The 13,765-nt window shown below is 35.4% G+C and overlaps 1 protein-coding gene across 4 annotated transcripts in view; it reads right to left on the bottom strand.

The window, feature by feature from the left end:
* Positions 1–13,765, bottom strand: part of LOC135471945 (prestin-like) — a 38,372-nt gene that overhangs the window by 18,955 nt on the left and 5,652 nt on the right. For 3 of the 4 annotated variants that reach the window (XM_064751400.1, XM_064751402.1, XM_064751401.1), the window contains exons 2-3: positions 4,092–4,418; positions 209–319 (exon numbers count right to left, since the gene is read on the bottom strand). In XM_064751400.1, coding sequence (XP_064607470.1) covers positions 209–319; positions 4,092–4,413 — 433 coding nt within the window. In that variant the 5' untranslated portion in view covers positions 4,414–4,418. Of the gene's footprint in view, positions 1–208; positions 320–4,091; positions 4,419–6,857; positions 6,997–13,765 lie in introns of those variants that run through there. The other variant, XM_064751399.1, reaches the window with a different exon arrangement.

Genomic DNA, 13,765 nt, shown 5'->3' on the forward strand with positions numbered 1-13,765 from the left:
ACCATAACAATAAAATTCTGGAGCAAATGTCTGCATATTTAGATCTTGTTCAGACACATTTTTATCCAATTACATTCAGAACTGAAGATTGCACATTTTCTTTTCAATGAGTGAATATTTCATTTTAATCTAATACCTCAGACAGGTGTTAGGATTACTCTCCTCAGCCAAACGATAGCTGAGGACAGATTTGCCATTTTTGTCTTACCTATTGATATATGTTTAGAGGTTCCAAAGAGAAAATACATGAACACTGGAAAAAAGGACACATACAGCCCATATACAGGAGGGAGCGCTGCCAATAATCCATAAGCCATTCCTGAAACACGTCAATAATAAAAACAGCCTTAGTTAAGACATGTAGTGCTAGTCAATAATCTACTTACCTATATCCATTTGATCATATTAATACCACACTCAACAATGCTACAACAGAGTTCACCTGTAGGAGAAATATGAAAGCAAAAACTGCAGCTCAGTGCCTACAGTACTTGTCATTCATTTTAACACAAAAAACAAGTAATAAATTTTGTCATTTAAGGTAATTACATACACACACTAAATCATTAAAGATGAAATATTCTCTGTGCGGTGTGCTATTGTGTCAGTGTGCTATTATGTTTGCAAAACCTCAGCTCATGCATTACATATTGAGATACCACCTTGAACATATACCTTAACACAGATTCTGATACATAATTATATCATGAACTTTGTAACTTATGGTAATTAAATATGCAAGGGACCATGGGTAGGGGCCGTCCATAAAATAGGTACGTTTACATTCTGAACTTTTTGATCCCCTCCCTCCCTGTAGGCATCTTGTACAAGCTGCCTTGAGATCACCCCCACCCCCTCCAATACGTAGTACATTGATGCATACATGCTTACAAAATGTAGAGAGTGACTACAAGAGAGTGATGCAGTCAACAGTATTATATCAAGGCTGGGGTACGTATGTGCGCCTTTGATTTACATGTGCCAATGAGCTAACAACAGCAAAAGTCAATGTCTAAAACAGTAAAAGATAGTTTGCATCGGTTTGCGGCAGATTTAAGGAGGATTTTATATTTAAGCCTCTTTGTGATGTTCTACCAGACTGTATGGCTTCATGACAAGATCTTAGAAATACACAGCCAAACAGTGACTGCTACCTCTCTGATTTTCGTTCCCCTCTATGTAAAGGCATTGCTAGTTGCTATTTTTTACTTCACTCCAAAGCTTCTGACAATCATCATAGCACGTCTGTTTTTTTTTTTGACATCTAGATTCTCTTTTGTATCAGAATTCAACAGCGTCTGGTACCTATCAGTTCTGATCAGTCAGGATTGAAATGTTTAGCCAGACTACACAGGCCATGTCCTATTCACTTATAAGCATCAGTGACACCGCTCTTGTTTGGGGCATTGCTCTGCAATGCATGGCAAATGATGTGCGAATGATGTCTCTGAATGTTAATAAAAAAAATGTCACTTGAAAGGCAAGGTTAAACCAGTACAGTAGTAAAAATATCCCTATCACTTTCTTAAACTGGTTTGGACACCTGCACTTGAGGTATGACATAAGTTTGAGATGTGACATAAGCTCCTGCTGTAGTTAATCTGTAGAGGAGAACTAAAAATTGAAGCAAATTAATTAATTTCTCCATTTTTATGGTGTCTTTAGAGCACTGTAAAGAGGTATTAAACTGCACAAGTCTCAAGTAGGAGGTGTGAGGTTTACTGGACAAAGGTGTTCACTAAATGTCCACACATAACAAGCATATCTCAGGTAACTGGCTTTCCAGGTAATGTGCTTCTTAACTTAGCCAATTAAAGTCAGCTCACTTAAAACAGGCCAAGAACTAAGCCACCAAGCTTTGGACACCCAAAATACACAAGGCCTACATGAGAAAATGGAAATAATTCTAACGGGTTTTAGAAAACAACGCACCTTTCTTAGAGTAAAATCTGGCATGAACATGGTTGGAATGCTTCAACTTGAAGGTAGTGAATTCCTGTACATGTCCAGCTTAACACTCTCTGTTTACAGGAAAGCTTGGCTCTCCAAGTTCAGAGAATAATTTTAAAACTGGACATTGACCTCTGAAAGTTCACTTTTTAGTATGTTAAGGTCTACACGTATTACACTTTTTTAACAACTTTTAACAAGTCCTTCAGAGAAGTTTTCAATATATATGTATGTAGCTTCTAATTTTTAAAGAGATAATTCCATGGTTACTATGAGCTTTCTAAATCATACAATGCCTGTCACTAGGTTGCTCTGCAGTCTTAGGTATGATTAAGATCGAGGGTTGCTTAAAAAAAAAGAGCATAACAATATCCTTTGTAGGTAAATTAATATAAAGTAAAAAGAAGACAAAATAAACTCAATTCTGATGGTGTGATCCATAAATCAGTATAAAAGTAACTATGATATGAATTATGCCATCATGCAGGTAATACCCAAAGAGTAAAAAGGCTTCATATGGTTACATATAGGCTTTTCTTGGCAAATTTAATTTCATTTACACACTTTTTCATACAATACTTGAAAATATAAACACACTAGTTTGATGCCTTGATGCCTACTTGTGGATTAAGCCCTGAGATTTTATTGTAACAGATTCTTTAAATGAAAGTTCATTCCAGTGGTTGCATGACATTGGCTCTGATCTAAAAGTTAGGCAAAATAATGTCTGGAATGTCTGAACAAAAAACTCGCTTTCATTTGAGCAGCTCCTGCAGATAACATGAGTAAATTAGAAATATATTGAAAAACTGGCACTGTATAACATGTTCATGAATCTAACTACTGCCGCCGGCACTCTCTGCTAACTTTGCAAATAAACATCGTGCAGCCTTACCTGTATAATTAGAACCTCAACCAAGACATACTCATATACATTAACACTTTTTAGTTTGATGGGGACAACATCTTTGTACCAAAGGAAAGACCACATCAGCTATGTCTCCAAAACAAATACAAATTTAACAGCAACAGATGACAAACTTGACTTCACTTTCCTTTTTGGACATTTCATATGGAAACTGGAATTTCTTTAGTACGGTAGTGTTTTACCTACACGGTTTGGAGAGATCATTCCATTTCATGAATTGCTAAATTTCAGCTTCAAATAAAACAGTAATAAAGCAAACTTTATGTGTGTGTTATACTAATGTAGGAACTCATGCAATTTTTTAAACCATGCATTGAAGCTACATGTAAATCTATGATAAAGAACATGATGTTGTGTAGATTGGTATTAAACATAACAAATATTGTTGTCTAAGACTTGCCACTTGTAATTTTCAGATCTAGGAAATTTGTACAGTTATTATGGAATGAATTAAAAAAGGTTTAATCATTCCAGATTCTAGAAACAAGGGAGTGACAAATTCAAACGTTTGATTGCACACACCATTATTTTACTTACTGGGCATATATAATTAATATGGTTTTATACTCTACAGTAAAGTTTACAGGACCTGGTCTCAATGTTTACTCTAAAACCAAAATTTCTACTATTATCTGACAAAAAATCCATTATACATTAATTTAAAAAAAAGGGATTTAGCTTCATTATACAATTACCAGCTGTCATGGGGTTCAAGTACTTGAGATACAAAAAATACACAGATGTTACAACCTGCTATATTGAAGCACTATAACTATAAAACCGACAACCACATGAACAAGCATTTCCACTATGGTATGATAATACAAGTTAAGAGTTCCTATATACAAAAATATTAATATATATCCATATTATTTGACATTGTAAAACTGTTATTCCCATATGTATGAATCTTGAAACTGTACTTCACCATAACTTAAGCATTTTTCAAATGTTTGTGATAAATTTTTGCCTGATTCCGACTGATTCGTTCACCTTTATACAATGCCACTTAACAATTTTTCTGTGAAGCTTGAGTAACTTCTTATCAGAAAAACCTAATTTTTGGGCACCTGGCATAAAAAGTGTTAAGTTTGATACAAGTAATGCATTTTCACATACCAAACATTAGGAGAAATACAGTATATTCATTCCATGTAGTTGCATAGGTCTACATGTACAGAAGTGAACCAGTCTGCTTGTATTTGACTCTCACCTTGTGGTATATGCATGATCCCAACCGTCAGTCCAGACATGATATCATTAGGTAAGTCATCTTTAATGCTGTAACCCTTTAACAGGTGTATAAATGGAAAGTTTCTCTTCAGGACGTTTTTACAGCATTGCGCAGAGCATCGACAGCTACACAGCCCTTTGATTTTGTCCTTGATGGATGTTTTATTTCCAGATCGTGATCGGCTCTCATAACCCTCATCGAATTTTACCTGGGAGTAGACCGGCCTTCTGACAATCACCTGGTTGGCATCAGATGAATTCAGAAGCTGTCGGGACATCGATAGGTCCCTGTCTTCCAACATCTTGCCTAGCAAAGAAACGGAAAATGAAATCAGTTCTTCACACTGAAAAATATCAGCTGATCCACTGTCAAATTAGAGACGCATGATGGTGGTTTAAATGTACATGTACACACGTAAAATAACCAACTTTTACACCGAAGCTGGGACTATGTATATAACATGGTCGAAGACGGAAGTGACAGGAATGATATAACACCAGAGTTAAGTACATACTGAAATTGCACCAGGTCATACACTAGCTGACAAGTCTGACCTTTTACTTTGTAATGAGGGAACATCACACACACATATGTATACACACCAATAACACCAGTCATCTATTTTAGTGTTACCTGTACTAATCTATGACATTTATTTTTATTCCAAGTGACTGATTGAGCCAATGTTAAATAAATGATATGTTCATCATCAAATTTATGTTTCTTGAGGACATGGCTGTGATTAAAATTCCCTTTTTTGAATGTTAAAAAGGGTAAAAATTTTAGGATATATACATGTATATATATAATATATAACATCCACATTTACCTACACCAAATGCATTACCTGTAAATTTAGATACGAGTAATAAATTAAAGTAATCCATTCTTGTGCTGGTGGCATTGTATGCTATTAATTTATATTATAGTTTATGATCTGCTGAAGAAAAGGGTTTGCACATATTAGCAAAACTTTGCATATGTGTTTTGTCATGGTGTGGCAAAGTGGTTCACAAGAAATGTTAGAACAAGAGTTATGAGAAACCCAGCAGCTCATCGATCAGGGCTTCAGTTTAAATTGCAGTCTGAGTTGATACAATCTCAAACCCTCAATCCCATGATATCCCTTTTTATTATTTATATAAAGGCAAAATGTCAGGATTTCCTTCACTGATAAAAGTGATTTCTCACTGGCTCGAGTTAGATATCACTGTTGTTATTACACACCCCGACGTCATGACGTCACAAAGAAACACCTTGTTTCATGACGTTCCAATCCAAGCATAGCAGAATGATGTCCTCACACAAGCCCAATCAACATTAACATTTCTTATATCATGCACCAAGACATGACGTCATACAAGACACAAGTCTGCGTCAGTCTACAGCTAAAATTTCTTCAAATACACAGTCATCATATTGTCAAAATATAAATAATAAATAAAATTCACTCGTGAAAGGTGAAAATAATAACCTACATGTCTCGTAGATTATCATTTTCACCTCTCAACCTTAACTGTGCAATATCTTGTGTCTCCTCAACTGATATAGATTCAAACATGTCAAGAAGATCACAACCTAGTATTTCACCTTCATTTTTTTCTTCACCAGTTTCATTTGCATACACTCAATGTAAATTGGATGATATAACAACATGCTGGTGGGACTGAAGCTCAATGAACTTGCTCTATTCCAGGGTGAATAGGGAAACACAAGGAGTTCTTCTGCTTTCAAACAGTGATTTTGAAGTAATGAATTTAAGCGAAGGTGAGAGTTTATTCTAGTCTCTAGGCCAACTATGTTTTAGTGTGTGGCTGGCTAAGGTTGTGTGGACAAAGGGTTGGTAGAGATTGTGGGGATCTGATCTTGTCGGATAAAAGTGTACTTTATTCTGTCTTCTAAACTGCGATGAAAGTCAACCAAAATTTTGTTGCCAAGACGAGTGTGGAGCCACCCAATGGGATCTCTCAGCATCTATCTTCATCAATTTTGTATGATTATTTGACCTGAAGTTAGCCTTTCACACATAAGATGGACAATCTGAAGCATTCTACTGAGGTATCATACGTTGGCTTGAGAAGATACGTGATGAGCTAACATGAATTTTACAAACCTCTGAATGTGGATCCAGCCCATTAACCTACATGTACATTATTTAGTAAAAATGCTGTGCAGATGTAGTACATGTTAAAACATGAATGATGTAGATGTGTGCTTTAAATGAGATAGCTAAAGTTATATTCCATTTAAAAAAATTTTAACTTTTGATATCTCAGCTACTCGCTGCTGCCTACTTTGAAGCTCAGCACTGAGGTTACAGCAATGAAACAAGACAGGTTGGCCTAGTGTCAGTATAATGTGACTCAGTTTAGTGTCATGTCTGGTGTCTTGAGCATGATACTTCAGTGGGGGCAGCACTTTGGCGGCATGGACTTGCCCTGCTACAAGAAGACACAATACATGTACACACACCTAATGATTCCTCCTCATGATGCCACTGAACAATTATTAAGTATGATGTTAAACCCCACGTATACATACATGTACATATAAAGCTTCTTCTGCAAACAAAGCTGGTGGCTGTGCTATACATGTAGCTGAGTGTGTGTGTTGGGGGAGGGAGAGATGTTGGCATGTAATGTCTTTATAACCATGATAAATGTAGAGCCAAGTATAAAATGGATGTACACTACAGTAAATGACCAAAAAGTTTGCGCCAAACAATGCATATTTTTAGAGACTTACGATATCACCCTATCTTCCAAACAGACCTCAATGCACCTTTCAAAGATCATGCAGCAAAGCCCTCCGAACCAGGCAAAATAAGGTACTTTCTAGTTAATGTCAAGTCATTTTACCATAGCTTACCACCTTACACATACACGACTCACTGTCTACAGCAATCAAAAAATGACAATCAATAGCCTGCAAACACAGTTTTACATCCATTATGCAAGTCACTATCTAGGTGAAGTCAACAAGACGAGTGTGGTATTTAACATACTGTGCAGGGTAACATGCAGGTTAGTGACAAAAACATGCACTTACATACACGCCCGTGTACACCTCTCGATCATTACAGTGTTGTGGTCAGGAAACAAATTTGCTCACTGTCTTATAATATGTGGTGCTCGCCACATGAGCTTGTACATGGATGATACTGGTTTGATGCTAAATATTAATTATAAGCCACATCATTATGTTACTGTCATGACTGTATCATGGCTTGCACTGAATACTGTAGATGTACTTGCCCTAAAAATCACCTCAAAAAGTAGGGTAAAAAACATTACTTTTGGTGTCAAAAAATTTTCTACCAGGATGATATCCTACTTTCCAAACAACCTCTTTCTAAGATGAAGAGAACTCTCAAAATCAGGTAAAATGAGCGACTTGGTAATGAAATTTTAGCTCAAGTACAGTAATATAAGCCTAACAACTAAGCCTTTGGGTGCAAACAAGATATAAAAAAAAATACATCTATGTGCCAAGGTGAGCACTAACAAGTTTTGAGGAAAATTTGGTGAACACATTTATGACATTTTAATACCGCATGTTGTAATAAATCATGTTATAATCATAAAGTGGGAGAGAAATAGTTAAATTAGAAACAATTTTCACACAGAATAAAGAAACTGTTCAAAATTGGTAATCAATTTTCTAAATTTTTAAATATAGTTGCATCATAACTTTTTCACACTTAACCTGTACATCAGTAGATGTTGTTGATGAGTATACTCATTAGCAACAGATGCCGATGTCAAATTCCACTCCATGCATTAATCAGGACCAAACACAACCCATAATTTAGGATCAACCAACGTTGGCAGATATAAATAATGTCATTGCCAAGGAATTATAAACTGATAAAATCACAGATTTTAAACTAAACATTGAATTAGTCAAAATGTAAACAGATTTTACAAATTTCTGTGTCAAATACATGGTCACAGCAACCACATTTGGTCAGTAGGCCACATCTACAACAATACTTTTATCCAGAAATCAAATGAGGTAAAGATTGAATGCTGTAATTACATTTATCCCACATCAGACTAAATACTCCGCTTTTCATTGGACAACAACAGTCACATGGGGAACAGATATATTCTCGAATCCCGCAGACACGTCAAAATGTGTTTGCTGAGTAGGCTATCTCCCTTTTTTGGGTTGTAAATACAATGGTCACATCGCCGAAGCATTTGCCTTATGCACTGAATTAATGGGTCTTTGAAATAAATTCATTACATAGTTACTCAGGATACACAAATATATGGTGTGTCTGAGGATTATTGATACACCATATATTTGCATATCCTATCACTGAGTAACCATGTAACTAAGAGAATGGTGCGACTATTTTAAAATTTAGCTGAACAGATACAAATGCACAGAAGAAACTGACATTTCATGAAAGCTAATTACCTGGGCTATTCTAAGAAAATAACATTGTATCGGATTTGTACTGATTGATTTTTTGCCAAAATCTCTGGTATAGCATCTCTAATGTTTAAGTATTGTGAGGAGTCCATAAATGTGTCACTATGTTACAAAACTAACCCAAAGTAACTGTACATTAATTAAGGATGAGTTCAAAGTCTTGTTCACATCTTCTGCATTTCCATTTAAACTATAGTCTTCTTTCACAATGTTTCTTTTCATGTGCCCTTTAATATAGATTCTAATAATCTATTTTTACATTTCAGCGAGGACTTGAATTTATAGGTTACTGACCCCATGAAGTTGTTTCTTAAAACTTGAAGAATAATGCATTTAGTCTCAAATGTTCCCAAACAATACAAAAATTGTGGTAGGCAATTACTGCATGAATGTTTGTTCCATCCTAGTCATGGAAATCCAAACTTTTCCCTTTTCTCCATACAGCCTTAAAACTGACTGACGTTACACATGTGAATTTTTTTTAGCACAGCATTAAATTGATTTCAAATAAATTTCTCTATCAATACCATTATCCGATTAAAATCCAATTTTCAGACTGCCTACAAAGGACACCATACTTTCCTATAAATGTACAGTATATGATGGACATGCTGTGTTACCTGTATGTCTCAGGCGGTCCACGCACATATTCAGATTCCTCATGACGGCAGAACTGTCAACACAATGAACTCCAACACAACCAGGAGATACAAATAAATACATTCTGAAGGTTATAATTAGCCACATACAAGCACCCTATCACTCTTGTGAAGAGGGAAAAGGCACCAGACCTCTATAACCAGCAGGTGTCAAGGTTAACCATCAACCAAAATAACTCTTCAACTAGATCGTACCCATGCTTGATGAGATCCTTTCATCAGAAATATTTTACATGTAGCACTTACCAGTGGCGCCATCATGAAAAGCCTGTACTAGATAATAAGCACTGTGCTTAGGGTTACACAGAGGTAAATCATGGTTACCATTTTAGTGACACTAACTCTATGGAAAATGACAGATATATATATACAGCTAAATGATAAACAGTTCAAAAACATTTATTCCTGCAAAATAAATAAATAAAAGTTTTTATACACTCAGACTTAAAATTTAGAATTTTTCAAGTAACACATTTTTCTTAATTTTGACTGATTCATCCACCTAACAAGGACACTTCAAAAGTTTTCTTGTGAAGTTAGATTAAATTATTATCAGAAAAACTTCAGTATAGGCATCCAAAGTATTATTTTAAAGCCTTTACATGCTTCTGAACATACGAAACTTCAGGTGAAATACAGTACACCAAGTACAAGTGTGTATGTATATATATATATATATATATATATATATATATATATATATATATATACATACAGATCCTGCATGTGCAAGAATGAGTTATTATTCATTTATTTACTTTTTTGCCTTGGAGGAGTTATCAGGCTTACAAGCTAAAAGCTTGGAAGACTATTTCTCTTCCTTCGGCAATTCAAAAAAATACAGTGCAATGCACTTAAAACCCCTCAGCCTTCAGCACATGTACAATGTAATGAATAGATCCAACTTAATGGTGGTTTGTAATAATGTGTAGATCTTCTTAGAAAATGAAATATGAAGCAGGAGAATACCTCTTTACGGTAACAACTTGTTTGTTTATTTCAGACTGCCATTGCAGTCTCTTATATAAAATTTAACTTAAAAGAATCCTATGACCTTAAAGAAAAAGGCCAAGATCGCTGAAAATCAATATGGTTCTTCCTCATGCCAAAATGTAAGTGTGGTGTTAGTTCGGTGAGTTTGAGCGAGGAATGTAAGCCACCAGCTCAGCCAGATACATAAACAGACCAACAGAAATGCATTAATAAATCATGTGACTTTTCCCCACAGTTCATTCAAATTGGCGTCCAACATGATGTTTTATCTCTTTATTTTTGTCGATAAGAAGCTTGCCAACGACGTTTTAACAATAAAATTATGAGCAAACTCTGTTCTACCGCATCATCAGCCAGCCATTTTTCTTCTGATGAGCCATGTGAGGGGTCTTATATCTGGTCAAATGACCTGCTTCACGGGAATCTGCCAGCCAAATGCTCATCATCTGCATTTAACTTTTTGACTGAGGCACTGACATTGTCTGCTCAATAGTTGAGCATTTAGCTCTCGCTTGAGGTGGGCTTCATGAGCACAAACCCTCCCTGTTCATTGTATCTTAAAATTTTCAACACTTTGACAATGACTACTGGTGTGAAATCAACCTTGTATCAAATGTGCCTTACATAACTGCCTTTTTGTATTATAAAATTTAATCTACATGATTGCATGTACACTTTTGTAAAAGGCTGTTGGATGGGTTGAAAAGGGTATGACCAGAAGACCTGACCAATCAGTGCAGCTCACAGGCTGTTTTTAGCTAGATCACACACAAATAGAATGTTGTAATTAACATTACTGTTAAAACCTTCCACGAAATGCTGTGATGTAATCTATTTATCAGCGATTCAAAGTTACCTTTAACCCAGCACTTCAGAAACAAGGCTTTGCTCTTATGTATCAAAAGGCTTCACCCATGACAAAACAAAGCCTACTGTTACTACCTTGACGCAGTCATGATGACTCCATGTACAACTGTCAGCTGTAAATGTCTTTTTACTGACCTCAACACAAAAGAGCAGGGCAAGAACACCAAAATGTTTAAAATGATCCTGGGTTTCTTTCTCTTTCTTGGGTGTGGTTAATTAAAGGATACACGAAAAAGAACTCTAAAATAGGTTATGGTTTTAAACAACAAAAGCTATGCCAAAATAAAATAAGCAAAAAATAATTTAATTTTTGAGGCACATTTTATCTTTTTTTCAAATGTTTTTTCCAAAGTGATGTCAACAATGAATTCACTAGGAGTACAGGAACAGCTGAGCATCTCCAATCTTACACAGGTTCCTCTACATAGAGTTGTTTTGACAGCTATCACCATTGACATAACCATAGCAGACTACTTAATTTCTGGCCTGAGGGCTGGGGCTTGAGGAACAGCCCTGTCCTGTTGAAATTTTGCACAAAAAAGGGCTGCCTGGCCAATTTTTATATGGATCATTATGGAGACTAAGTAAATGTTTCATGTGGTGTTGCATGCATGATGAACCACGGTGAAATACATGGTTCAAGTAGTCAAGTAGAAAATACACCTTGGTTATATCTAATCTAGATCTGTATGAGACACATGAATTACAAACAATATTGCGGATAATTATGCACCCAACTAGCATGTTGTACTCATGCCAACGTAGCCACACAAAGCAGAAATAATGTTATCTTCACTTTCGTGCCACTATAGAGCCAATGTCACTATAAAAGTACTTTATGCATGTAGGAAACCACTGAACTTTTACCTTAATGTTGATAGATAAATGATGGTTACAGTAATGATTTTTCCGTTATACAGTAATTATTAATTAGCATAAATACATGGTATCATGGCAGGACATCCCCCTTGTGTCACTGTGGTTTTAATCACACAAATAAACTTACATTGCAAAGAGCTACTTCAGTGTCAAAACCTACATGTCTTGAAAGCAGGATTAAATGATAAAGATCAAGAATTGCTTTCCTAAACCTACAAAAAATTGCACTGTACTAAAGCTGATGTTGTTAGTGACATCACACTGGAAGATTTGATGTTACCCTTTGCTGATATAGAGTACTTTCAAAGACACATTATGTCAATCCAGCCTAAAACTTCACTCGATGTCATATCTGCCTGATTCATCATCCCATAAGGAATACTATCATGTCACATAAGGGAAAGTTTATGGAAACGGCGGAGGACTTTGTCTTTGAGGACTCTTAACTTACAGGGGTTAAATAGTTTCATTCATCCTAAATTTTTTCCAACCATGGTGTTCCATATGGTATTCTTCACATCATTTTCGTATTTCCTCATGTTTTCTCTTTGGAGTAAAGTAGCACTTTAAGATCAATACATGAACATTGCACAGCTATTATATTAACAATTTTGTAATTTATGGTATATTATCAGGCAGGCAGGGTGTCAGTGATGAAACACCCCTCTCATACATACATATAAAACCCGGCCTCAATACATCCATTTCTCTGAGAGATACAACCTTTAACATCTACATTAACACTGATTCTAATACACCAAATTTACTCTGCTTTACATGTAGGGCATCAACAATATAACATCCCCTTTTATTAATGTAAAAAACATTTATTCATTTAATTATCAGAATTTTAGACCATACCAAAAAATATTCCACTTAATACAAGAAGGCAAATGGCATTATCATAGGAGCAGTTTGACTTCTCATTTCAAAATTTTCAACAGCTGTATTATTGTTAGAAGATTTTCAAATAACTTGTGGATTCAATGTATAGCAAACTGTAGGATGAACTCTAACTGAAAGGGGTCAGTTAAATTTTCCTGCTAGTTGACATACAGCCATGAGACTGGATATTTGTTCCAAGTTAGTACATACATGTATATCAATATACTAACCTGAATGTTTCAACATTATTTCTAAATATTTATATATTATATTTCTATAATATTGGGATGGTATAACCTTATGCCATGATGTCCAGTAACACTCAATCATATCAGGCCAAACTACTTTTTTTTTCTGTTTTACTAAACCAATCAGTACTTGGTCCAATAACTTATGCTCAGTGCCAAGCAGCAAAGAACCAATACAATCATTATTATATAGCTATAAATGTGGTCCAATGTAATCAGTCAGACCACATGAGCCTCCTGTACTTGGAGTAATACTGAATCCCGGAAAGCCATATTTTTTTTCATACTGTATGGAGGCAAAGCAAGGTAACTTTATATGCTACAAGTACTGGGGAGCCGCACCATTGTGTTTATCGTTTGCTCTCCATATTTTTGTAAACAATGACGAGGAAATGTGTAAGGGCAAAAAGATTTCATTATTTGTTGATTTCCAAATTCTGCAAAACAGAAAAGCGAAGATCAAAAGCAACTTAGGAATATATCATCCCAATATGCGTTTTCATGGTACTCATACTTTCGTGTCAGTTGAAAAAAAAAAAAAATTCTGAACACGAGATCGACTGAATCGTTTGAATCAAAATGAATTTGAATTTGGTACGCAGTCTGCTTATGCTGTAGACTGTAGTATGTTCAGCAGTATTTATTTCTATGAAAGGTGTCGCTTCTTCTGCTCTAGTGCTCA

Source organism: Liolophura sinensis, chromosome 7, assembly GCF_032854445.1.
Source record: "Liolophura sinensis isolate JHLJ2023 chromosome 7, CUHK_Ljap_v2, whole genome shotgun sequence".
Lineage (NCBI taxonomy): Eukaryota > Metazoa > Mollusca > Polyplacophora > Chitonida > Chitonidae > Liolophura > Liolophura sinensis.